The sequence below is a fragment of the Papaver somniferum genome, chromosome 6 (genome assembly GCF_003573695.1).
Source record: "Papaver somniferum cultivar HN1 chromosome 6, ASM357369v1, whole genome shotgun sequence".
Classification (NCBI taxonomy): Eukaryota; Viridiplantae; Streptophyta; class Magnoliopsida; order Ranunculales; family Papaveraceae; genus Papaver; species Papaver somniferum.
Window position 1 is genome coordinate 172,101,684 of NC_039363.1, and position 24,633 is coordinate 172,126,316.

Below are 24,633 nucleotides of genomic sequence, written 5' to 3' on the forward strand. Positions count from 1 at the left end.
TCAAATACATGATTGCATAGGCATACTTTTGTATATGTCAAAAGTCCATTCGTCCTTTCATCAATACGAATACCAATTCATGAACGACTTTACTTTTGACCGCGATATGGGACCTTCAAGTTTACGGACGTAAACAATACATATCCCATAAAAATATTGCAATATCACAAACCATTAAAATACTGCAATAAACATCATCCTCCAAATATTTTTAGAATTTAATAACCAATAAAACTAAAAAATAACATAAGAAGATGAACACAAAAATAACTATGTGTAGTCACAATCATCGCTATTCAAAGCACTAGTTATTCTTCCAACTAATACGAAAAGAAGACATAATGCATCTTCTTCATCATCGGACAATTTCCAAGTAGCTTGAATTGAATCCAACTCTTCCTTGAGCTCGGGACACTTGGTTCCAATTAACGAAACTTGATCTTTTAAGCACTTTACTCTTGCATTTACCTTGCACACACCCTTGTAAACTTTTTGAATAAGTCTCAAGGTGGTAGGGTCTTCAACATCAAGAGGAGTACCTCTTTGTCGCTTGCGAACATTTTTCCTTATACACCGAAAAGTATATGGACGAACAAGTTTGGGAACCCCAAGAGAATTTCCAATAAAATCAAGTCCACGATCACGGCAAATTTGGCTAATCAAACAAGGATAGCATTATATCTTGATGTGATAAGTCATCGTCATCATTTGAAAGATGATAAAGCCACAAATATCAAGATATGTATTTTCGGATGCAAGGAAGAAGACCAATTCCGCAAACTCATAACTCCACCAAGAATTCTCAATTGTGGAGGGACAAAGGTTAAAGATACCGAGTTTTCCAAACGCCATTAAAGCAATACTAAGATCTTTAGTAGGAAACTTTCCTTGACTCCACACAACCTTCTTTCCACAAAGTCTAATAGAGATATCATCATATGAAGGACGTTCATCACTTGGTCTAGGTAACTGTACGTTGCCCAACGGTATTTTGGTGACCCTTGAAATTAACTCTCTATTAACAAGAAACCTTTCTCTATTTATCATGGATTTGAAGTCCATCTTCTTAAAATCAGCATCATGAATGTTAGCATAGAAAATCCTTGTTAGAGAATCAAAACCTTCACCGAGGCCATTAAAGATATTCCCAAGATTGAACTTTTTGAAGCAAGCTAAATCCTCTTCATATCCACTAAAGGTTTCCAATTTCTTTTCTATAATAAAACCTTTGGAAGCAATCCTATCAAAAGTTCAAGCACAAGAATCATTCACAAACCTAATTCTAAGAGAATTTTGATCACAAGGTGGATTCAAGCTAGAGGATTTTGAGCTTTTAGAACTCCTTTTCATGCTTCTATAAATCATCATAAAGAGATACTCAAAAGGAGATTACTTACTTGAAGAGAACCTCAAACATCCTTCCTTTTGATTTCTTCAAAGAAGCTTTAATGGTGGAGAAGCACAAACCCTAGTTCACGTACGCGGATAGAAGATGAGAAATGAGAAGGTTCGCGGACCACCAACATATATATATCCCTCATTCATGGGCTTGGGTTGTACACAAACCGTGATCCGCAATACTTAAGAAAAAAACTTAGCCCTTTCCACATAAGTGGTAAACAACCAACAAAAAGTGGAAGACAACAGAGGTCATAGAAGTTTAACCAAACAACAACACAACTGTACACAACTCAAGCCATTTCTTTCCCCACATCAAGATATGTACAAATGGGGAAAAGCCAGTCTTGTTACCAAGAGGCATAATGCGGAGAGGAATTCTCATGCGACACATTTGGTTGATAGGTGTGAACAGTACCTGTAGTATAATCAAAATAATGATGATAGTCAGGGAAGCTGGAGCTTTATATCCTTCGTTGGTTCGGGATAGAAGAAGGATATTTCCGATATCTGGGTTGTTCAGTATAAACAGTTTTAACACGACCAACACCCTTTCCGGAAAGATTCTTAGACTTAACAGAATGAAGTTTTTCTAAGAATTTAAAAACGCCTTCAAACGCTTTAAACAGATCTTTATCAATTGATCCATCACGATAGTATTCCTCATAGAGATCAAGAGTTAATCTAGTGAGGTTCCATATCCTTGAGCGTATTGAACGTTTTCCCAATTTTTCTTTCCTTTTATTTTTTTCCTTCATATTGATTCTTAACATCAAAATCTCCCCTTTTAGATGAAGTAAAATTATCATGAGAACCCAGAGGTTTTAACCATAACAATCTTTGAACAATGTTTAAGGAATTTTGGCGTGCGTTACAGATGTCAGGAGCAAGTTTTCCACAGAAATTTCCCATAGGGAAATTTATATGGAACGAACAAACACAAACTTATTAGGTTTACCGCGTTTGCATGCTCTGATACCAATTGAAAAAGAAGGGGTCTAACAACACCACCCAATATTTCGGTTAGCAATTTGTATGGACTAACTCCGAAATACTTTGCTAGAGAATCAACTAAACAGTTAGACTCAATCTAGATAAAAGTATCTCAATGAGTTAATATCTCTCTATTGATTTGATTTTTACTCAAGCTAAAACCAATAGCGTGTCTTTATCAAATACAAAGAATACTTGGACGGTACCAAAGACGAATGCCAGAGGATCAAATCAATATCAATCAACAACCAAAGGTTGGATTTCCAATTGATGATCACGAACGCACAACCTGTATTATTTCAATTATATAATATATAATGCGGAAAGAAATAACATAGACACCAGAAATTTTGTTAACGAGGAAACCGCAAATGCAGAAAAACCCCGGGACCTAGTCCAAATTGAATACACACTGTATTAAGCCGCTACAGACACTCTCCTACTGCAAACTAACTTCGGACTAGACTATAGTTGAATCCCAATCAGTCTCCCACCGATCCAAGGTACAGTTGTACTCCTACGCCTCTGATCCCAGCAGGATACTGCGCACTTGATTTCCTTAGCTGATCTCACCCACAACCAAGAGTTGTTGTAACCCAAAATCACAGACTTGATAATAAACAGATCTGTCTCACACAGAAAAGTCTATAAAAGGATAAATCTGTCTACCACAGATAAACCCTAAGTTTTGTTCCGTCTTTTGATATGAAATCAAGGTGAAAAAGAACCAATTGATAATCCGGTCTTATATTCCCGAAGAACAACCTAGATTAATCAATCACCTCTTTACAATCCTTCCTGACTATACAAGCGGATTGTCGAGGAATCACAAACAGTGAGACGAAGATGTTTGTGACTTCTTTATCTTGCCTATCGGAGAACTCTCATGATCTCAAGACGATCAATCGATTGTACTCGTACGATAGAATATGCAAGATCATATCACACAATTACGATAAAGTAGTATCGGTCTGGCTTCACAATCCCAATGAAGTCTTTAAGTCGTTAACCTGATTTTAGAGAAGAAAATCAAAGGTTAATGGAGATCTACTCTAGCGGGGGCACTAGTAGCACACAGACGTGTGGGAATTAGTTTTGCACAATGCTAGATGTCTCATTTATATAGCCTTCAAATCAGGGTTTTGCCTTAGTTACAAAGCAATCCTTATTCACCGTTAGATGAAAACCTGATTTAGATTCAAGCTAATATTTCTCAACTGTTAGATTGAAAACTTAGCTTGTCACACACACTTGGGTAGAAGTTTACTGGGTTCGTAAAAATCATTCCCAAACGTGTACGTGTATGTTGGTTCAACATAGTAACCCAAAAGGTTAACCATATGAGCATTTCATATTAACCTTGTTCTTCTTCACCATAACTAGTTCAATTGACTCAAATGAACTAGTTAAAGAGTTGTTCAATTGCTATGAGATCTTATGTAACTACACAAGACACAATTGAAACAAAAATGATTCGATTCGATTGAATCGGCTCATGAACATTATAGCCACGGTTTGCATAAAACATTCCTTAGTAATTTAATGTTTCATGTTCAGAGCACATCTTTAGATCATAACCTCTTAAGTTCACAAACAATTTCGCGGACTTAAGTTAATCGGTTGAGTTTTCCAAACTCAGCAGAAATTCTCGGAAAGAGAACTTCCGCCAGTTCGCGGACTGGGTTCGCGGGTCGAGTTCGCGGACTTTGCACACAAACGAGTTTTTTGGAAAATCCAGCAGAAATTCTCGGTCGAGAACTTCCGACAGTTCGCGGACTGAGTCTGTGAACTAGGTTCGCGGACTTGGTAAGCCAATTCCACAATCCTCCCGATTTCTCTTGATCAACAAAGTTCGAAAACTTCGGTTCAAGGAATACATGGTTATGTAATCTAAACTCTCATTTCAATCATTGAGACATTCTCAGAGGACGTTATGTAGCCGTTATTCACAGACCAATTCATGTCAGAGCAATTCTCAAAGTGATTGAAACTTTTCATGACTTTCGTTACTAGGTGAAGATAAACTTGATCAAAGCGAAACACTTTACCAACACACGATTTCGAGATAAAAAATAAGCAATGAATGCTCAGCTCGAAATATTAAATGTGTATGATCTAGTCTATATAGCATACGACTTTTGTCTCATAAGAAGTAGGAGATAGAATAGATAGACTTTTGAGTGATATATAAGTTCAAGTCTCCACATACCTTTTTTGTTGATGAAGTTCCACGGTTCCTTGTATAGATCTTCTCGTTGTATGATGAATCGCCATGAAGTCCTTGCGCTCAACTACACTTTTCTATCCTAGTCCGAGACTTAGCTATGTAGGCTAGAAATCAAGACTTATAATTTTGATCACTAACATTGACAAACATGCTTGAGATAGCAATGCATGCGAGGTTGACCGAGCTATACTCTAACATCCTCAACAATAGGAATTTTTAAAAGATTTTCATTATCCTCGGTGGAGATACAAGGAGAAATCAAATTCAAGAGATCCAGATCAGCAGCTGGATGAGTAGAAGTAGTGATGTGCTGAAAATGACAATTCAAAATGGTTTCAATTTCACTTCTAGTTTTACACCAGATATCAAGAGAGTTTTGCAAAGATGCTATATGGTTGCATCGTCTCCTAAAATTAGCACGAGCATGGAAATATTTAGTGTTACGATCTCCATAAGCAAAATAGTTATCCCTAGATATCTGTCTAGCATATTGATTATACAGATCATACCATTTTGAAAGTTCAAGTTTCAGTTTAGCATATCGAGGTGACAGTTCAGCATAAGGGTTATTAGAGAGCATACATTGGAGCTGAGACTTGATACGATGGATATTCTTTTTAATGCTACCGAATGTTGCAGAACTCCACTGTGATAACGCTTCCTGAGTGACAGCTAGTTTTTGACTCATATGAGACATATTAGGATGGCAAGTAGAAGTATTCCACACATTAGCAATGATTTTCTTACAATCAGGATGACCTAACGAATATTCAAACACTCTAAGAGCATCTCCAATGAGACAACCAAGAATCATATATTTTAGGCCACATAGGATTTTCAGAGTTTTAACAAAAAATTCTTCTTCAATGGAAACTTTAAAGACAAATGTGAGGATGATGAGTCAGGTAGTTATTCTCACATCCTCTACTCCATCCTCTGGTTTTAGAAGTTTCCTTAAAGGATATAAACATCCTAATCATCAAAATCAAAGGTTATTAATTAAGGAGTTAAATATTTAGGTTTCCAATCAATGGTTTAAAATGTTTTCAACTAATATATATGGTTTATGGTTGGAGATGGATTTTTTTTCAATTTTTAGGTTTAATCGGTGGAATGGTGATTTTGAGTTTTTGACATATGATATACCTCAAGACACCCCCTAACCAATTCCGCAATCATCAAGTATCTTAAGCTTCTATGATATATCGGTATCCTAGTTAGCAATTCGGTATTCGGAAAACGTACGGAACGGCAAACGTACGGGTATTGTTCGGATTTGTAGAAGTCAGATTCGGTCAATAGTCCGGTCAACGGTTCGTGATTCGGCTATGAATCGGTATGGCATACGTACGTGTATAAGTCATTTCAGAAATATGAGTTCGGCACGCAAAATTCGGGGTATGTTAAATGATAAGAAAACACATCTTAATGGAGAAATGTATGTGGATGACGTGATTTTGCAATATCTAGAATATATAGGTACTATTTTCAATAATGTGCACCAACAAGGTCGTGGAACAGTGGTGTGGATGTTGTCTAACGAGCTTTGGACGCTATGGTTCGACTCCCCTTGGAATCAGTTTTTGGGGAAATTTGGAATGAAAGATCGTTTGGGCTGATTATTAATAGTTGGGTTGCGAAGATGGGCCTATATGTTTGGAGCTAAGCTACTCAACTGTATCCGAACCAATACGGCGAATTCTTATACGGGACGTATAATTCGATAAGTTCATAAAACACGCGTGGACGGGAGTATTCGGAAACGACGGATACGGAAAAATTCGCGTATTATTCGCGAATGATGCGGCGAATGGCTAACTAGGTTATCGGTATCACATTCTTTTCTCTGTTCATTTCTGCTTAAACCTTTCCCTTTCTCTTTTAAATTATTGGTCCATAAACCCTAATCAGAACGTCTTCTTCATCCCATCTACAAAAACATCATTCATTCATTCTTTGATTGAAATTTCATTGTTGTTGTAATAATAATGAAAAGAAAAACATCTAAAATTATCAGTTTAATACTGAAGTACACAAACTCTCAACCAAATCTCGATTCAGTTTACAATAATTTCGTAAATAAAGTCAAGACCTTTAGAACTGTTGCTGCTGAAAGAATTGATTATCAAACTCAACCAACTAATAATAATTCATATGGTTCAGAGGGAGAAGGGGATTTTCAGCAGACTGCAGGTGGTGGGTTTCACACACCAAATCCTTACAGAGGTAATCCTAATGATAATAACCAACTTCAGAATAATGCGTTGTATCAAAATGAGTTGCACAAGAACCCCAATTCTTCATATTTCCAAAATAATGACAATAGGAATTTTCAGCACAACCCTAGTGGGTATCATCGTCAGGTACAGAACATAAATCCTTATGGGGTCAATCGAACCGAGTTGCAGCATAATGCTATTGCTAATGTATGTTACAAGAATGATTTGAGAGGTTTTGAACAGAATTTAAATGAACATTATAGAGGAAATTCTGCTCCACACGGTCCAAATGAGTCTTCCTATGGAGAACATCTGCAGAAACCTGATGGGGATCATCAGCCGGTTAGCATTGTTAATTATGGGCAAATCCAACAGAATTCAAATGGGTATAACAAAGAAACGAATGTCTGGGGATATCAACAGAAACAAAATGGATTGCATCCGGAGATGAATAAGGTTCATTCTCTATCATTAGTGAGTAGTGTGGAGTCTGAAAGTGAAGTGCAGTGTAATGGTACTCTTGAAGAGATGGATGGTTTCTGTAACGAGGGTGATCTGAAGGAAGCTATGAGGGTTTTGAACTTGTTATATCAACAAGGTATTGAGATTGGTTTGCTCCGGTATCGTGAGTTGATGAAGGTTATTGGGGAAGTTGTTGCTAAAGAAGAGGCAAAATTGATTCATAATCATCTTATGAAGACAAAGTTCTCCTCGGAAACCATCTTACAGAATAAGGTATTAGAGATGTATTTGAAGTGTGGTTTAGTGTCTGATGCTCATGATTTGTTTGGAAAAATACCCGCAAGAAATCTGACTTCTTGGGACACCATGATAGTTGGTCTGGCAAAAAATGGATACGGAGAAGATGCAATTGATGTGTTCACCGAATTCAAGGAGGCAGGAGGAAGACCCGATGGCCAAATGTTTCTTGGGGTTTTTTACGCTTGTAGTACACTTTGTGACATTGATGAAGGAATGTTGCACTTTGAGTCAATGAGTAAAGTTTTTGGTATTGCACCCTCCATGGATCATTATGTGGGTGTTGTGAAAATGTTGGGAAGTACAGGATACTTAGGAGAGGCTTTTGAGTTCATTGAAAATATGCCAGTTGAACCAAATATTGATGTTTGGGAAACTTTGATGAATCTTTGCAGAATTCATGGGAATCTGGAAACTGGGGACCTTTGTGCTGATATCGTTGCTCTCTTAGACCCCTCACGGCTAAATGTTGAATCGAAGGCCGGTCTTGTGCCAGTGAACCCCTCTGATTATGTAATAGCTGAGAAGAAAAAAAAGTATGTCGGCCAGAAACCTTTAGGATTACATAGTAAGGTTCTACAGTATAGGGCAGGGGATACATCCCAGGCAGATGACAAAATATATGCCCATTTGAATACGCTGAGTGCACATATGAAAGAGTGTGGTTATGTACCTGAGCTTAAATGCGCATTGCATGATGTGGATGATGAAAGTAAAGCTACAGGACTTCTTGCACATAGTGAAAAATTGGCTTGTGTTTCTGGTCTCTTAAGTACCCCTGCTCGCAGCCCTATTCGAATAATTAAGAATCTTAGAGTCTGTGTGGATTGCCATAACGCATTGAAGATTATCTCAAAGCTTGTTGGAAGGCTTATCATCGCTCGCGATACCAAACGGTTTCACCATTTTGCAGAAGGGGCGTGTTCCTGCAACGACTTTTGGTGATGCGGTATTAAGGTCTTGAAGGTGTTAAATCCTAGTTTTGATCCTTCTCAAAGCTAACTTAATATAGCTAGGTGAATAATATAATTATGCAACAAATTTTTTCTTACCTAATTTAAAGGAGAGATTAGAATTATGAAATTGCAATATTAGGTTGATATTGGAATCAATTCATTATTTGTAGTTTGATAAGTTTCCAGAACATTTTACAATATGACCTGTGGCTGGATGGAATCGTTGATTCTATCTGGATGTTAATATCAGGATATTTAGGACTGGAGTCAAGTCAGTTATTGAATAATCATCATTGTTTACTCTGTACCTGCCCTATACTGTAGAACCTTACTCTGTACCCTACTTGATTCTGGTTCGATTCAAAATTTTGGTTTTTGCAAACTTATGAACTTGGATTGTGCTTCTTAATCAGAAATACAAATGAGACAGAAGTATGATCCCTGCCTTTCTTACTGAAGTAATAATATTCAATGGTCATTTATTGTGCTAGCCATTTTCTGAATTTCACTGCTTCCTTTGCTTTTTCCAATGAAAGAAGCCACTGAGACACTTACGTATTGTAAAATGCATCTACAGGCATCATAATAATTTGCACATCTGTAGGTTTTACCTTGTGTGCGTTGTCTATGATGCACGTGAGCAACTCTTGTATGTATTCAGAATCAAGTAATGAATGTGCTTAAATTGTATAACATTAACCTCTCCTGCTGTGTGTTCTGAAATTCTCGAGCTTCAAGGATCAATTTCTTTAATGACCAGGTTTCGGTGATGACTAATCCTCCACATCTGTCGTCATGTGCATTCTATCAAAGCAGACAAATGATGAAGAAACTGAGTGGGTAAGTTACATCCTGGCAGTTCTTTCATTTTCTGTTACCTGTGGAGTGTTGGAATTTATCAGTACTTCGTTTATTCACAGTCGGTACGACACGAGGAATGTGAAGCTTGGCAACATTGATACACGTTCTCTTTAATGGACGAAGGAATGATGTAGGGCAGGCTGGGTATACTCCCCCAACAGTTTCAGAGGTGAGATTTAAAGCGTACAGAGAAAGCCGTTGCCGCAAAAGTGCTGCTGCGGCAGCAGGAGAAATTCCATGGAAGTGTAATTCACAAAGAGAAAACTATAAGTGGACTTGCTTTTCAGGGAACCTGGAAGATTGGATGTCCTACTAAATAATGTCCTTGTTCTGTAACCAAAATGAGGCATTCTCAAAGTAAATACAGGCTTCAAATTTGAGGCAACACAAAATGAGGCATTCTCAAAGTTAGCTTCTTCATTTTTCATTTTCTCTACAATACTTAGATTGAAAGATCTGCTTTGGCACTTCGGCGCCTTTATCTGAAATACAACCTGATAGTGATTACATAAAAATTCCAAAATCAGCTTCATTTATGGGCTAATACACAGAGAATTCGGAAAAGTAATTGCATCTGTAACTTCAAAAACTGTAATTAACAGCTTCAAAATTTTTGAACTTTTACAAACAAATTCACAGTAAAGAAGTAGATCGGAGAAATGAGAGGGTAAACAATGAACAAAAATTGCCTTTTTGATGTCCATAACTACAACTTTACATTCTCACGAACCCGCATGGCAAACCTTTGAACCGACTTATCATCAAAAGATGGATCAAGGTCTCTAATTTTCGATACAAAATCCATGGCTTCTTTGTATTTGCTTGCTTTACAATAACCATCGATGACAATCTTGTATGTCAACTCATTGGGTCTGCAATCATGTTGAATCATATAACTAATCACATCCGTTACCTCTTCAAACAATCCTTTGCTGGCGTATCCAGCAACGAAAGTATTATAAGTAACAATGCAAGGTCGAATACCCACAGTTGTCATCACCGACATAGTTCGGACAGCTTCCTGCATTAGCCCTTGTCTGCAAAACCCTTTGATCACAGTGTTATATGAAACCAGATCAGGTTTCCCTCCAGATTTCTGTAAACCTTTGAGGATTTCTTCTGCTCTCCAGCACTCTCCTCCTCTGGCATACATATCCATCAAGCTATTAAAAGTAACAAGATCTGGCTGTAATCCATTTTCACGGATCAAATGCATCAGATCATGAGCTCGATCATACATCCTGTTCTTGGCATAGATTGAAAGCATTGAATTGAAAAGAACCAGATCGTGTTTGTATCCGTTTCTTTTTAATTCTTCAAACGCTCTCTCCATACCTGCCAAAATCCTACATTTAGCATTTGCAAGAACCAGGGTTCTCAAAAGCATCCAACTAGGAAATATTCGCCCACTGTAAATTTCGTCTTCAATCATTCTTATACCTTCGACATACCCTGCCTTTGCATAACATTGAAGCATCAAGGAGTATGATGTTTCGTTAGGCTTAAATCCTTTGGTCTTCATATCAATAATCACGGATTCTGCTGCTTTCCAATCACCTCTCCTAGACAGGGCGTTCAAGAGAGCATTATAGGTAGTAACACATGGAGTGAACCCGGCTTTGATCATCTCTTCATACATTTTTGAAGCATCAATTCCCGACCCACACCGACCATAAGCACTAATCAATGTATTGAATGTATCTCGATCAGGCTCAAACCCACAATTCTTCATTTCGCTGAAGACCCGATTCACGTACTTCTGCATACCCTTATTACCACATAACGCAAGCATTGTGTTCCATGTTACCCTGTTTGGGATGCAACCATTCGACTTCATCTCGGAGAGTATCATCACCATCTCTTCTGACATCAATTTCTTTCCAAGCATCCCCAAAATTGCGTTATATGTACAGACATTAGGAACACAACCCGATTTCTTCATCTCATCAAACAAACTCAGAGCTTTATCTTCTTTCCCAGCCTTTCCATACGCATTTATGACTGTAGTATAAGTTACAGCATTCGGCATAGTTCCTCTACTTGACATTGTCTCTATAACAGCAGCTCCCTCATCATAAAACCCTGCCCTAACATAAGCTGCTACAAGTTCATTGTAGGTCACTGAGTCAGGTGTGCAGTTGTTTCTTTCCATCTCCTCCATAATGCTCAAAGCCTCAGAGTAAACCCCTGCCTTCCCATACACATGAAGCAAAGCATTATAAGTAACAGTTCCGGGAACATAACCCTTAGACTTCAAACCGTTAAAGAACTTCGAAGCTTCCTCCAACAACCCTTCCCTTGCACAAGCAGACAGAACAGTACTACAAGTAAATTCATCAAATTTAAGTCCATCACTTGTGATTTCCCCTACAAGTTCCAAAATTTTGTTCCAAGACCGACCCATTTTCCCATACACATCAAGCATGACATTGTAAGTAACTAGAGTTGGTTTAAGTCCTTTACTCTTAATCACTCGAAACAAAGATATCGCCTTTTCGTACAACCCACTTTGAGAATAAGAATGCAGTATAGTAGTATAAGCTCTTATATCAAGTGAGTAATCTTCAATAGAAATTTCATCAAACAATTTAGATGCAATCGAATGTTGAGACTCTCTACCTAAAATTCTAACCATAGCCTCAATTGCTTGTTGGTCTAATTTGTTAGTTTCATCACTATTCTTTGAAAGAAACCACTGGAACAAAACTAGGGATTTTTCCCAATTCCCTGAAAGGTCTAACCCTTTGATAAGACTGACATGATCAAATTCAGCCAATTCAGAGTGGATAGAATTAAAATAAGTGTTCAAATTTGACATGGGCTGATTCACAATGGACACAAGTAAAGACTTACCTTTTGATGTAAGGAATTCAATTGAAGAATAATCATTATGTTTATGGCCAACTGAAGAATAAGAAGAAGAAGGAGGAGGAATGGATTTGGGCTTAGAGATATGAGTATTCTGTTGTTTCTGAGATGATGTTGATATTGAAAGAGAAGGGTATGAGGTTTTAGGTGAAATATGAAGGAGCTGTTGAAGAAGAGAATCAAGTGGTAAAGATGGAGGTGGAGGAGTATTTGTTGGTAATGGAAGTGTTTTAGAATTGAATTTCAATGGTGGGTTTGTTTGTGATGGTGGTGGTATTATTGGTTTTGTTGTTGGTGTTGGTAATGTTGGTCTGTTTGGAAATAGAGCTCCTTCCATTAGAGCTAAAGCTTCAGCTCCGTGTTCAAGTATGGAATTGAGAACTGAAGAGAGAAAAATAGACTGAGAAAGAAGAAGAAGAAGAAGAAGAAGAAGAGGGTGAGACAAATCTTAGTAGGAGGAGTACATGGTGGTTTGTTTGGTTGGTGTCGGTTTCGATGTCTATCTGTTTATTGCATATTTGGTTGCCATCATTTCATTTCCACCTTAGGTTTGGAGAAGCGAGGGAGTGTTTCTTTCTCTGCTTCAGTGGGAGGAGGAAAGTTTGGAGAATCTACATTATCCACCTACTGCGTCTTGTTATTTAATGACCCATTTTAGTTGCGGGGTTTTTCTTTGCACATGAATCTTGAGAATCTTAGGGCTGCCAATGGGTACCCATTACCCGGAACCGGATCCGATAGACTTGGGTCCGGTTCCGGGTCCTAAAGTTGGACCCATTAGCAACGTAGGACCCGACGGGTAATTACCCGATTGGACCCGAATCTAAACGGGTCCAAACGGGTAATACCCGTTGGGTACCCGTTTATTCATACTTTTATTCATGTTTTTGCTAGTTTTAGCTTTGATATTTTACTCGTTTTAAATTTTTCTCTTACATTTAATCTTTATTTAGTACATTAATAAGAAATAATAATAAATTTTATAAAAGTTATTTAAATCCAAGCCAAAAAGAGACATATATTAAGTTTTTGAGGTTTTTTTAATAGTTTTCTTAAGACCCAATGGGTACCCGGGACCGGCGGGTACCCGGGTATTTAAACGAGTCCGGTTCTGGGTACACAAGTGTAGGAACCGGACCCGGAACCGTTAGGACCCAGATCCGACCTTTATAAGTAGGGTCCGGGTCTAGTGATATCCGAGGACCCGGACCCGTTAACACCCCTACTTGAGATCCATGGAGATTAACCCCTCCCTTTTAAAGGAATATTTTTTGCTCTAACAAAATTAATCTCACGTAGGATCATAAATGGATACCTAATACAATAAAATTTTCTTAAAATAATAATCTCTCTAAAATAATAAAATTCTTTAGGCCCAATTAGATCTGCACAGGTTAAATTTCTTCTCGCTAAAATAATAATCTCTCTAAAATAATAATTTTTTTCGGTCCCAGAGCTATTATTTTAAAGAAGTTTTACTGTAGGTCTGATTTGGTGTCACTTGGGTCTAGATCTACTGATTTAAAGACCCTTGATCAATTCATCATACCTGAAACTAATACTTGGGATATAGATATGTTAAATGCTTTGTTTGATTCGTAGACTGTTATCGAGATTTGTAAGATTAGAATTTCTGTGAAAAGAAGTGATACATTAAGATGGACTCCCGCTACCAGTGGTATCTTCTCAGTGAAAACTGCTTATACAACTATCAATAGTGCAGGTCATAATGCCAACCTAATTGCTACTCAGCTGAATTTTTCTTGGATAAAATTTTGGAAGGTTCCTTTTGCTCTGAAGATCTTACACTTCCTATGGAAATGTGTTCATAATTGTCGTCTACCTATCATGGAAAGACTTTCAAGATTTGTTCCAAGTATAAACTCGTCTTGTCCTCTGTGCAATAATGATATTGAGTCCGTTGATCATTATTATTAAACTGCCAGTTAACTAAGCATGTGTGGATTAAAACGGACAGGACTTCTGTAGGAATTACGGGAGGGCAGTCTCTCAAGGACTATATTTCAAGCTGGTTTACACTAAATAATATGGAGGATAGTTTCAAAATTATTGCAGGATACACTCAATGGAATATCTGGAAAGCCAGATGCTCCTGTGTGTTTGAAGATTCTCAATTCCAAATAGAAGGGATTGTAATGCTGGTTAATAAAAAGATTTTGAATGGAATGGGCACTTAAGAAAACAAACAGTTAGGGACCTGCATGCTGGTAGAGTTAGACAACCAATTAAATGGAACCCTCCACGATCTGATTTTTTTTTAAAATCGGTGCAACTTTCCAAAAAGAGAATAACACAATGAGATCTGGTCTTATATTGATTGATGGTGCAAGAACTTTCTGTGGAGCATGATGCACCACGAGAGTAGCTGAAAATGAAGAACGGGCTTAGGCTATTTCAGATTGCGAGGCGATCAATAGGGCGAAAAGAAACAACATATTCAAAAGCTGCATTTGGAGGGAGATTATTTGAATGTTGTTCTGGCCATAAAGGGTCTATTAGATGGATTAATAACCCCATTATCATTGATTGTAGCGAACTGTTAGGAAGTTTCAGTAGTTGGGTTTCTGCTCATGTTTCAAGAGACACAAATGAAGTAGCCCACTGTTTGGCTAAAGAAGGTAGGACTAGTAGTGTTTCTTTGTTTTGGGGAAGTAATTCTCCTGCATGGTTGAAAACTCTCTTTAGAGAGAAACTGATTGTGTCACATTGTTAAGTTTAATGAATTATCTTTTTCTATTAAAATAATAATATGAAAAGACGAGGGTACCCAAATACACCACAATTTTTAAAATATTCACCTATAAGTCCATTTACCGGAAGTGGTTGTCTATGGACAAAGTCGAGACAATACACAAATCGGTATTCACACTTTGTGTGATCGTCTATGGATACGAGATCGAAACAATACAAAAATCAAAGTGTGATTGCTTGATAATAGGTTCGGACTTAACCAAACTCTATAGGATCACTATCAAGTAATACGGAATTAACGTTTGTGTAATTTACTTTAAATTATAATAACATCAATTATAATTGCGGAAAATAAAAGTAAATGACACAACAAGATCTTGTTAACGAGGAAACCGTAAATGCAGAAAAACCCCAGGACCTAGTTCATAATTGAATACTCTGAGAATTATGTCGCTATACAAAATCTAAACCAACTTCATATAGTTGAGACCAATACCCCTAGTTCACTTAGTTTCTTCAGTATCCCTGCGCTTCCGACATTCGATAAGTGCACGCACTGGAACAACTCATTTTGATCGTATTCCAAACAGTAAAGGAACAACAAATCTGTTTGGTAACAACTTTATTCAATCTCAGTGATATGAGTTTGACAAAGGCTATTCTGTTTAATCTAATAAACTAGTTTGTCGGGTTTAACATCTATGTTCTATCTATCCAAAAACTACCAAAGTAGCAGAATTTATACTTTGCAATCAACCAATATAGAATCCAACAAGAAACTATAAAGTGATGCAGATCTACGCAACTAATAAATCGAATAAATCCTATTCTAGTTGGATCCCAGGCGATCAAAGTTTGTGCACACCAAAGATATGAAAACAATAAGAAATCTTTTTCATCTTCAAAGCTTCTTTAATCTTCAATAAAAACATGTACAACACCACTTGAATATTTTGTGATCAATCACGCACAGAACGGAGTCTGTTAACAATGGATTATTATAAGATGTCCTTAGATCTACAAACAGTTTTAAAGATCCCGTCGACACTTCGATCTAGTTTGAGTGAATCTTATATCTGAAGAGAAGATTCTCAAGAATAAACAAACTAGGTGCAATCAAAGTTCAACAACCGTTAGTCAATCAAATCAATCGAAAACTAAAATAAACTGCAATTATCTAGTTTCCCACCAACGGTACTCGTAGAGCTTCTTGATCCCATAAAAGTCTTTAAACAAGCGGTCGTAAGAGATTTCTCCTGTTAGGGTACTTTCCTCTCCGGATAGACGTCTCCACCAGAAACAATAAGAATATGAAGTTTGCCTAGCTCTTAGGATAGTTTGCTAGAAATGCAAACTTGGGTATTTGTAGACCAAGGATGTTTTGACACCAAGGAATTTCTAAAACCGAAAATATTCTCAAGATATGCAATGAATAGCAAAATTTGGTTTTCATAACTCCTGGAAATGCGATGTCCAGTATTTCCGAAATCCTCAATAGAAAATCTCCAATTAGTAAATGCACATTACTAATTATTATTTTCTAGAGATATGCATTTAATTGCTGGTAATTAAAGCATATATAAAACTAACAACCTTAATTAAAGGATTCTTAATTTACTTTGGACCGGGATCTCCTTGAGTAATTAAGGAATATCTTTGAACAATAAAAGATAAGAGTTACTGATGGTGTTCAAAGTATGTTGACATCATTACTTTGTAAATCCTCTTTCATATTTACAATCTTGGAATCGATTATAACATACTTCCAAACAAGTTAGAATTAGTTCATCAGTATTCCAAGAAAACTATGTGATTGACCAAATATCAAATCACAATTATATGGGCTCAATCGGTTCCACCAATCACGGTATCGGTTATACCTTCAATATGGTATACTTGTGATGGGTTACACAACTTACCAGGACCGGTCATATCAGTTACCAGGATCGGTTACGTCAACTACCAGGACCGGTTACCATATACTCATGGTATTACTTGTGATCGGTCACACCAGTCACTAAGATCGGCTACACCAATTGTTAGGACCGGTTACACCAATTGCAAGGATCGATTACACAAATCTTTTGTGATCGATCACAACAGTTACTAGGGTCGGTCACACCAATTACAAATATTGATCATATCATCTTAGGTGATTACTTAAGATCGGTTACACTAATACAAGTCATACCAAATCATAAGTCGGGCATTGTGATTAGTTATACCAAGATACATAGAAAGTTATGATCGGTTATACTAACTCACACATATTGGTAATCCAAAGATATGTAATGAATAACAATACCAATAATCCTAGCGATTTCCCTTTCGATTCATAAAACAAGTTCATGAACGTACTTCCTTTAAACAAATGTAAACATTATTTCCTAGGATGAAATCTTCACCTTTACCCATACACATAATCACAATGGCATTCAAAAGATTATGTCGATGTCATATCTACGAAGTTCAAAAGATAAGTGTTATACTTCATAGTGTAATTCCTTAATACTATGATCATATGATCATGTCTCACTGCTAGAGTAAAATATCATTCACAGCTTCGCAGTTATGTTTTCAATATATCACGACTTGAAAGAAACATTAGGAATGAAACAGTTCAAGTCAATATTACTAACCTCAAGAGAGAGGATGATGTCGTCGTTGTAGCTTGTTTCTTCTTCACATTCTTCAGGTCTTCGAGTAACACTTATATGTCTCATAATCCTAGACTTTCTAGTCTAACCTATACAAAGTTGTCTCTAGTATATAATCAAACGACTCTTAGATGAGTTTTGATTCACTAAAATATGACAACCAAACTTGACTTACCAACGCTTGGTGGGTTCAACCAAGCTATGCTCTAAAAATCTCCCCATTTGTCAATTTTAGTGACAAAACTCTTAATACATATGGATAAACAAATTACAATAGTTTATTACACATACGCCGACAAGTTCCTTTGGGAAATGCAAAGGGATCTGGGAAACCATGTCAGATGTACATGGAGTAGGCCTTTGATGGGCTTGGCATTTCGTTGCATTTGACCTCCAATCAACAACTATTCATGTATTGTTTTATACCTTCAAATAGGAAATTTATACATGTAAAGATCATGTGTAGACCCAAAGGTGAATCATATGTAACTTATACCATGTGGATATTCGTCTCTCTATAAGTGTGGTTGTTAATGAGATATTTTTTCCATTTGAACAGGATTTTGGAATTCTGTTTTCTTCAATTTATGTTTTATATAGCTATTTTCTTTCAATCCTTTCAGTTGGTAGTGTTTTTTATTTATTTTTTTAAATATCCCCTGTTTAGATCTTTATTATCCAATTTGGATCTTGGTCATGGCCATGGCTGAATAATATGGTACCTACAAAAATATTAATATCTTTATTAGAGGAAAAAACAAACAAGAACTTACGATTTACTAAAACAAAAAATTGATTTCAACAATTAGTAAAGTTTCTTTCTATGACCGATCCCTTTGGATTATCAATTACTTACAATATTATATGCTTGAAAAAAAAAGACACCGTGATCTGTAAGTGTCCATGAAAACATTGAACTTGGATTCCTTCTCAACTAGGATTGGTAAAGTGACGTTATTGCAGCTTCATCAATATAATGTTGTTGTGTGTTCCTTTCTATAGAATCCCTCTGATCCTTTTTCCAAATTGTGTTATTCCTTACTCTAAATTTATCTTGGATAGTATGTTACCACAACACCATACAGTTCATTCATGTAAGCACTTTACTTGTTGTATTAGCTCAAATGGAAGAGCACATGGTTCTCAACCATATAGTTGTGCGTTCGACTCTCGCAGATGGCATTGTTATTTGAGTAAGCTAGAACCTCACATGCTTCTATTGACAATATTAGCTCTTCGTTACGTAGTGCAACACATTTTTGGGATCAAGAGGGGTGTCATATATCATCTTCGTACATGAGAAGCACCTGAATGGAACAAGCTACTAATTCAAATTCTCTGTGAAGTCTTTCAAAGCAATGTTATAATGGGTGCAGGGTAGATAATTCAATAAGTGAAACCCTAGAACTGGAGTGTACATTCAAAACCTTACAGATTTCTTCTTTGTTATAATAGTTGATATTGAAGTACTTGACCTGAATACAAATATATGAAAGAGCAACTTAAGTTTCCAGAGACATACCACAAGAAGGAAAATTTTGCTTGGCTTTTAAACCCATGTTACCTGCAATGCAATTATAATGTTTCTTTCGAGTAAAGGGCATCTAGAGTAACCACTTTACAAGGAAAAAATAATGAATACTTTGGATCAAAATGTTGTAAGGAGACGTAGGGAGTATAACCAACGGTCCAGACTCTTTCAATTCCGCCAGTTTTTTATAGAATCAAGACCGGGTTCTCTAAATGAGCGGCAAAGGAATCAAGTTGAGGTTATGCTTATAATTCCCATCACATCTCTCCCATGGATTATTTGATTGTGTTGATTTTGCTCTGTTAATGGCATTATTTGATTGTTATATTTATTTCATTGTATTAACCTATTGCTTTTGTTTACACATTGGAGTATTTATAGTAAAGGTTTACTATGCATTCTTCTGCCTTCAAGAACTGCCGCTTCTTATGGTTCTAGTCATTGAGAATGCAGTGGCATCAAGAAAGTTTATTATGTTAAAGTTACGTCGCATTATGGTACTTGGAAGAAAAATTCGATGATCTCACCACGAATACGCCGAGGAAACCACCTTCAATACTCAACTACATGATATTTGGTTGCAGGTACAGCCAAGTTGATTTACATTTGGAGTTTTTGCAGTTCATTTTTTTTTCTTTGAGAGGGATAGGTAAATAAGCTCTTCCAAAGTAGGAATTTTCTTGGTACTACAATTCTGCAAGGGGTGTGGAATACTTTGTAGATTTAGTGTGGCTGCATATAGTATAAATTTTGTTGCACTAAGATAGATCTCAGTAAACCTCTGTCTCTATAAATATGCATTTTTTCAAGTGTGTTTCCCTTCAGGAAGAAAATCTATTTAATTATCAGTCATTCTAATGCAGAAGTTGTCCCAAAGAAGATACTCGATCTGCTATGGAGACAATAATAAAAGGCTTGGCGTTCAAATTTTGAAGAATGCAGTTAAAGAAATAAACTCGAGAAAGGTACAAAAGTGGATAAGCTATGATGTCATATAATTAAATGGTAGTTCTCATAGTGCTATAATTTATAGTCATTACTTTGAAGTTTGAACTACATGATACGAAGTGCTTTACCTCCACAACTAATTGTTTTATCTCGTTACCTACTTGATCCTCATGGTCTCCTATATTCAAGAAGAAAAAGAAATACTAAAATATACTTTTTCTTTTCTTTTTTATCAGTTTCTTAGAGTAAATCTCAATCAAGTAAGTCTCAATTACAACTAAACAAACATCTTAATTAGCATCCACTTCTTTGCGAAACTTAGAGGAAGAATAAAAATGGGTTATATTTTTTCTTTACGAAACTTAGAGGAAGAAGAAAAATGGGTTGTGTTTTTTAAGTCTTATTTGATAAGCACGAAAGTGCAACACATTTTAACCCATAAATATATTAGCAAGGACTCATTATTTCTCTAATAAATTTGTTTTAGTTGTTTTTGGAAGAATAAGCTCTTGTGGAGAATTGGCTCGATAAAAATGTTATTCGCACCCGGAGGAAACGTGTTATTCGGACTCTCGGTTTTGGTTAAGGGACACCTCAATTACTAAGGACATCTCAACGGATAAGGGGCACCTTCCTTACTATTTACGCCCCCATAAATGTGATAACAGCACCCCATGAGTTTTCACTATTTACAGTCGAAAATCACTCTTTGTACCCCATAAATTACTATTCGTACCCCGATAATTGCTATTTATACCCCAAATTGCTAAAGGGACACTGGAACTGGATAAGGGGAGGTCATCTTCAACCTTTTGAATTTTTGAAATTAGGCGGGAAAATGGGTTTTAATGCAACAAAATTAGGGTTGAAGATTTGAAGGTGTTGTACAGAGATTCAATCGCCAAAATTTGTGGGTCTTCTCGATTGAGCTTAACAGAGCTGGTAAAGGTCTTGGATTCGTCTAGAATTGGATGGAATGTCAAGATTTGAAGAAACAGTGTTCACTGATTTTGGCGGGAAAAGCAAGCTTCAAATAAACAGAAAATACGATATCTTCTATGATGATTCTGGTCGAGTTTTGATGAGATTTAATCGCGAGTTATGATTGGTATTAGCCTGTTAGACTAAAACAGGGTTGGTATGAGCTGTGATTTCGAAAATATAGGGAGATTTTGTTCGGTTCAAGCAAAACAGGGGAGAATTATTGCCGGCCTTCTGTTACTCAACTTGGGAGAGTTTTAATTGGTTTTAGTCTCTGTTGTGGATTGATAATGATTGGTAGAGATTAAACAGGGATGGTAGGTTGGTCAGATTAGAAAAAATAGGCGGTCTACGACAAGTTTGGTTAAAACAGAAAAGGGAGTAAACTCGTTGTTTTTTTTCACGGGAAGTTACGTGTAGATAGTGTGTTGTACGAGTTTTGACTATGTCTAAACTGTATATTGCACGAGTGGAAATGTGTTAGAAGCAATTAAGCACGTAAAAGACAAATGCAGAGAAGAAAATGGGAACAAAATCTTCATAGCATGCAGAGAAGGAATATTTCAGTATTTTTGTTTATGTTCGGTTTATCGCTGAGGATAAAGAAATATTATCTCTTCTGAATATTCTAAATATCAATCAGCCAGTTTTGGAAAGCTTTGACAACTGATGTTGATGCGTGAAAGGAAGGAAAGAAGAATAAAATCTCTGAGACTTTAAAGCAAAAATATGGGGCATTAACTCGAAGATTTGAGGGTCCTATGAGTATAAATACAAGCCTTGGCTGTCACAGAGAGGCATCGAGAGTTGGGTAGAAGACAAGAGGGTTGCAAAGCAGATTTTTCTGCTGCTGCAGAAAAGAAGAAAAAGAAGAACAGACTACGCTTGTAGTCTGTCGTTTAAAACTGTCACTGTTTCCACCAGGAACGACAGTTTTCTGCGACAGATAAAAATAATAGTTTTCTGTAATTTCTATTGTAAAAGTTTTGTAACAGATTTACAGCGTTGCGAAACTTAGTTTTCTTATCTCTTCACCTCTTGTAAGCACTTTTGAGCAACAAAAATGAATTTTGAGCGTGCCTACAATATGAAGAGTTAAACCCCTACACTGGGTCGACGGATGAATCCGAATTTCATACATGGGTAAATTTATTTTGTTCTCTATATGACTTTTGCACTAATTAAAATAGAATTATGATTTTGGTTAATTAGTTATCATTTTATTTGATGGGTCATGCTTGCTTAAATGTTTGATGTCCCATGCTTACGATTTATAACTAATGTTTTGAGGATCTACCTTGGCAAAATAAGAGTCGATGTTATTTTATTTATTGAGCGAGAATTGTTGAGAATAAATATTGAACCTATTGATATGAATTCGGTGTAATCCTAGTCCCAGTAACCCTCACTTTATTATTTTCATTAAACCTTTAAATTTAATCTTCACAAGTCTTAGAGTTCGAATCCCATTTATTACAATCACAATTAAAAATCGTATCAATTTTGGCGCCGCCGACGCGGATTTGTTTTTAGATTAATTTTTAGGTTTTTTTATTTTTTATTTTTTTTGTATAGTATTTTTCTTTTTTCTTTTTTTAGATTTTTTTTTCCTTTTTATGCGTTTCTTTTGGTATTTCTTTTCAGGTACATTTTTGAGGATGATGACTTCTTCTGAGGAGACGTCACATACGATGATGCTGGCGGAATATAAGCGTAGAAAGTCAAATTATCAAGAAACCTCATCTGAGATGATGCTTGATGAATATAAGCGTAGGCAATGGTATAGAGTTTCTGCTCTACATGAGGTAAGTGAAGAATCCCCTCTAGAGATATATGAGAAATATTATAAACACACACCACCTAGTTTGGATCAAAGACTGAGATTATTGGAATGCCAAAAATTATTTAATGATGATGATGATCAGTCTTGTAGTGACTCTCTGTTCCAGACAGAATTTGAATATGACCATGTGGATGATTGTGTTGATGATTTGCCTAATTCCATAGATGAATCCATCCCACAAGATAATTCACCCAACTTAGAGGATGTTTCTAGACCCCTAGACTTCCAAAAGTTGCCTAATTTAGGGTTAGAATTGCGTGCTTCTAGAGTGTTGTTGGATTACTTTGCATCTAAGTACCCAGAGGACTTGCCTATTCCTGATACAGTGCTTGAGCCGATTGATAATTCCCCAGTCTCGTTTGAATCCCCATATTTTGTTTTTTACGCACTACCATGTGCAGTAAAAACTTGGTTTAGGGATAAATCTTGGTTTTTGATAGTTTCAGTGTCTCCGCGTTTTCATGACATAAGTGTGAAGTTGTCGTTTGTAAATATTGTATTTTGGATCGATCCCCAAGTTTTCAGGTTATTAGTTTATGGGGATTCTTTTTGTACATTCTAGTAGGTGTATTTTTATTTTTATACTTTCGTTTACTTTTTTGCATCTTATGGATTTCCCGTCTTAAGTTTTGCATTGGATGACTCAATTACATTGAGGACAATGTAATGTTTAAGTGTGGGGGACTGGTTAACGTTTTATTTTTCTTTTTCAGAAATTTTCTTGCATATTATGACCAGCCGTGTAGCGGGTCTACCAAAAAAAAACAACAGTTGTTAGGATTATGACCAGCTGTGTAGCGGGTCTTTTCTTTTTTTTCTTGCATATTATGAACAGCTGTGTAGCGGGACTTAAAGAATTTTTTTTTACAGATGTTAGGGTTATGACCATCTGCGTAGCGGGTCTTCAAAATAAAAAAAATAAAAAAAAAGATTGTTAGGGTTATGACCAGTTGTGTAGCGGGTCTTTTCATTTTTCTTGCATGTTATGACCAGCTGTGTAGCGGGTCTTCAAAAAAAAAAAAATTGAAATGACCAGCTGTGTATCAGGTCTTCTTCTGTTGTGCTCGAGGACTAGAAAAATGTAAGTGTGGGGAATTTGATAAGCACGAAAGTGCGACACATTTTAACCCATAAATATATTAGCAAGGACTCATTATTTCTCTAATAAATTTGTTTTAGTTGTTTTTGGAAGAATAAGCTCTTGTGGAGAATTGGCTCGATAAAAATGTTATTTGCACCCCGAGGACACGTGTTATTCGGACTCTCAGTTTTGGTTAAGGGACATCTCAATTACTAAGGGCATCTAAACGGATAATGAGCACCTTCCTTACTATTTACACTCCCATAAATGTGATAAAAGCACCCAAGAGTTTTCACTATTTACAACCCAAAATCACTCTTTGTACCCCGTAAATTACTATTCGTACCCCAAGAATTGCTATTTATACCCCAAATTGCTAAAGGGACACCAGAACTGGATAAAGGGAGGTCATCTTCAACCTTTTGAATTTTTGAAATTTGGCGGGAAAATGGGTTTTGATGCAACAAAATTAGGGTTGAAGATTTGAAGGTGCTGTATTGAGATTCAATCGCTGAAATTTTGTGGGTCTTCTCGATTGAGCTTAACAGAGCTGGTAAAGGTTTGGATTCATCTAGAATTGGCTGGAATGTCAAGATTTG

The 24,633-nt window shown here is 36.5% G+C and overlaps 2 protein-coding genes across 3 annotated transcripts; one reads left to right on the top strand and one right to left on the bottom strand.

Moving 5' to 3' along the window:
• Window positions 1-6,500: 6,500 nt before the first annotated feature.
• Window positions 6,501-9,815, top strand: LOC113290129 (pentatricopeptide repeat-containing protein At4g32450, mitochondrial-like). 2 transcript variants are annotated; one of them, XM_026539667.1, is made up of 3 exons: window positions 6,501-8,612; window positions 9,313-9,392; window positions 9,473-9,815. In XM_026539667.1, the coding sequence occupies exon 1, from the start codon at window positions 6,607-6,609 to the stop codon at window positions 8,539-8,541; it is 1,935 nt and encodes a 644-aa protein (XP_026395452.1). In that variant the 5' UTR covers window positions 6,501-6,606; the 3' UTR covers window positions 8,542-8,612; window positions 9,313-9,392; window positions 9,473-9,815. The 2 variants fall into 2 exon arrangements, with proteins under 2 accessions (XP_026395452.1, XP_026395453.1); XM_026539668.1 differs by having other exon boundaries at window positions 6,501-8,562.
• Window positions 9,816-9,968: 153 nt separating this feature from the next.
• Window positions 9,969-12,854, bottom strand: LOC113290128 (pentatricopeptide repeat-containing protein At2g18940, chloroplastic-like). Its single transcript, XM_026539666.1, has one exon. It carries the CDS (start codon window positions 12,616-12,618, stop codon window positions 10,120-10,122), a length of 2,499 nt encoding a protein of 832 aa, XP_026395451.1. The 5' UTR covers window positions 12,619-12,854; the 3' UTR covers window positions 9,969-10,119.
• Window positions 12,855-24,633: the final 11,779 nt, after the last annotated feature.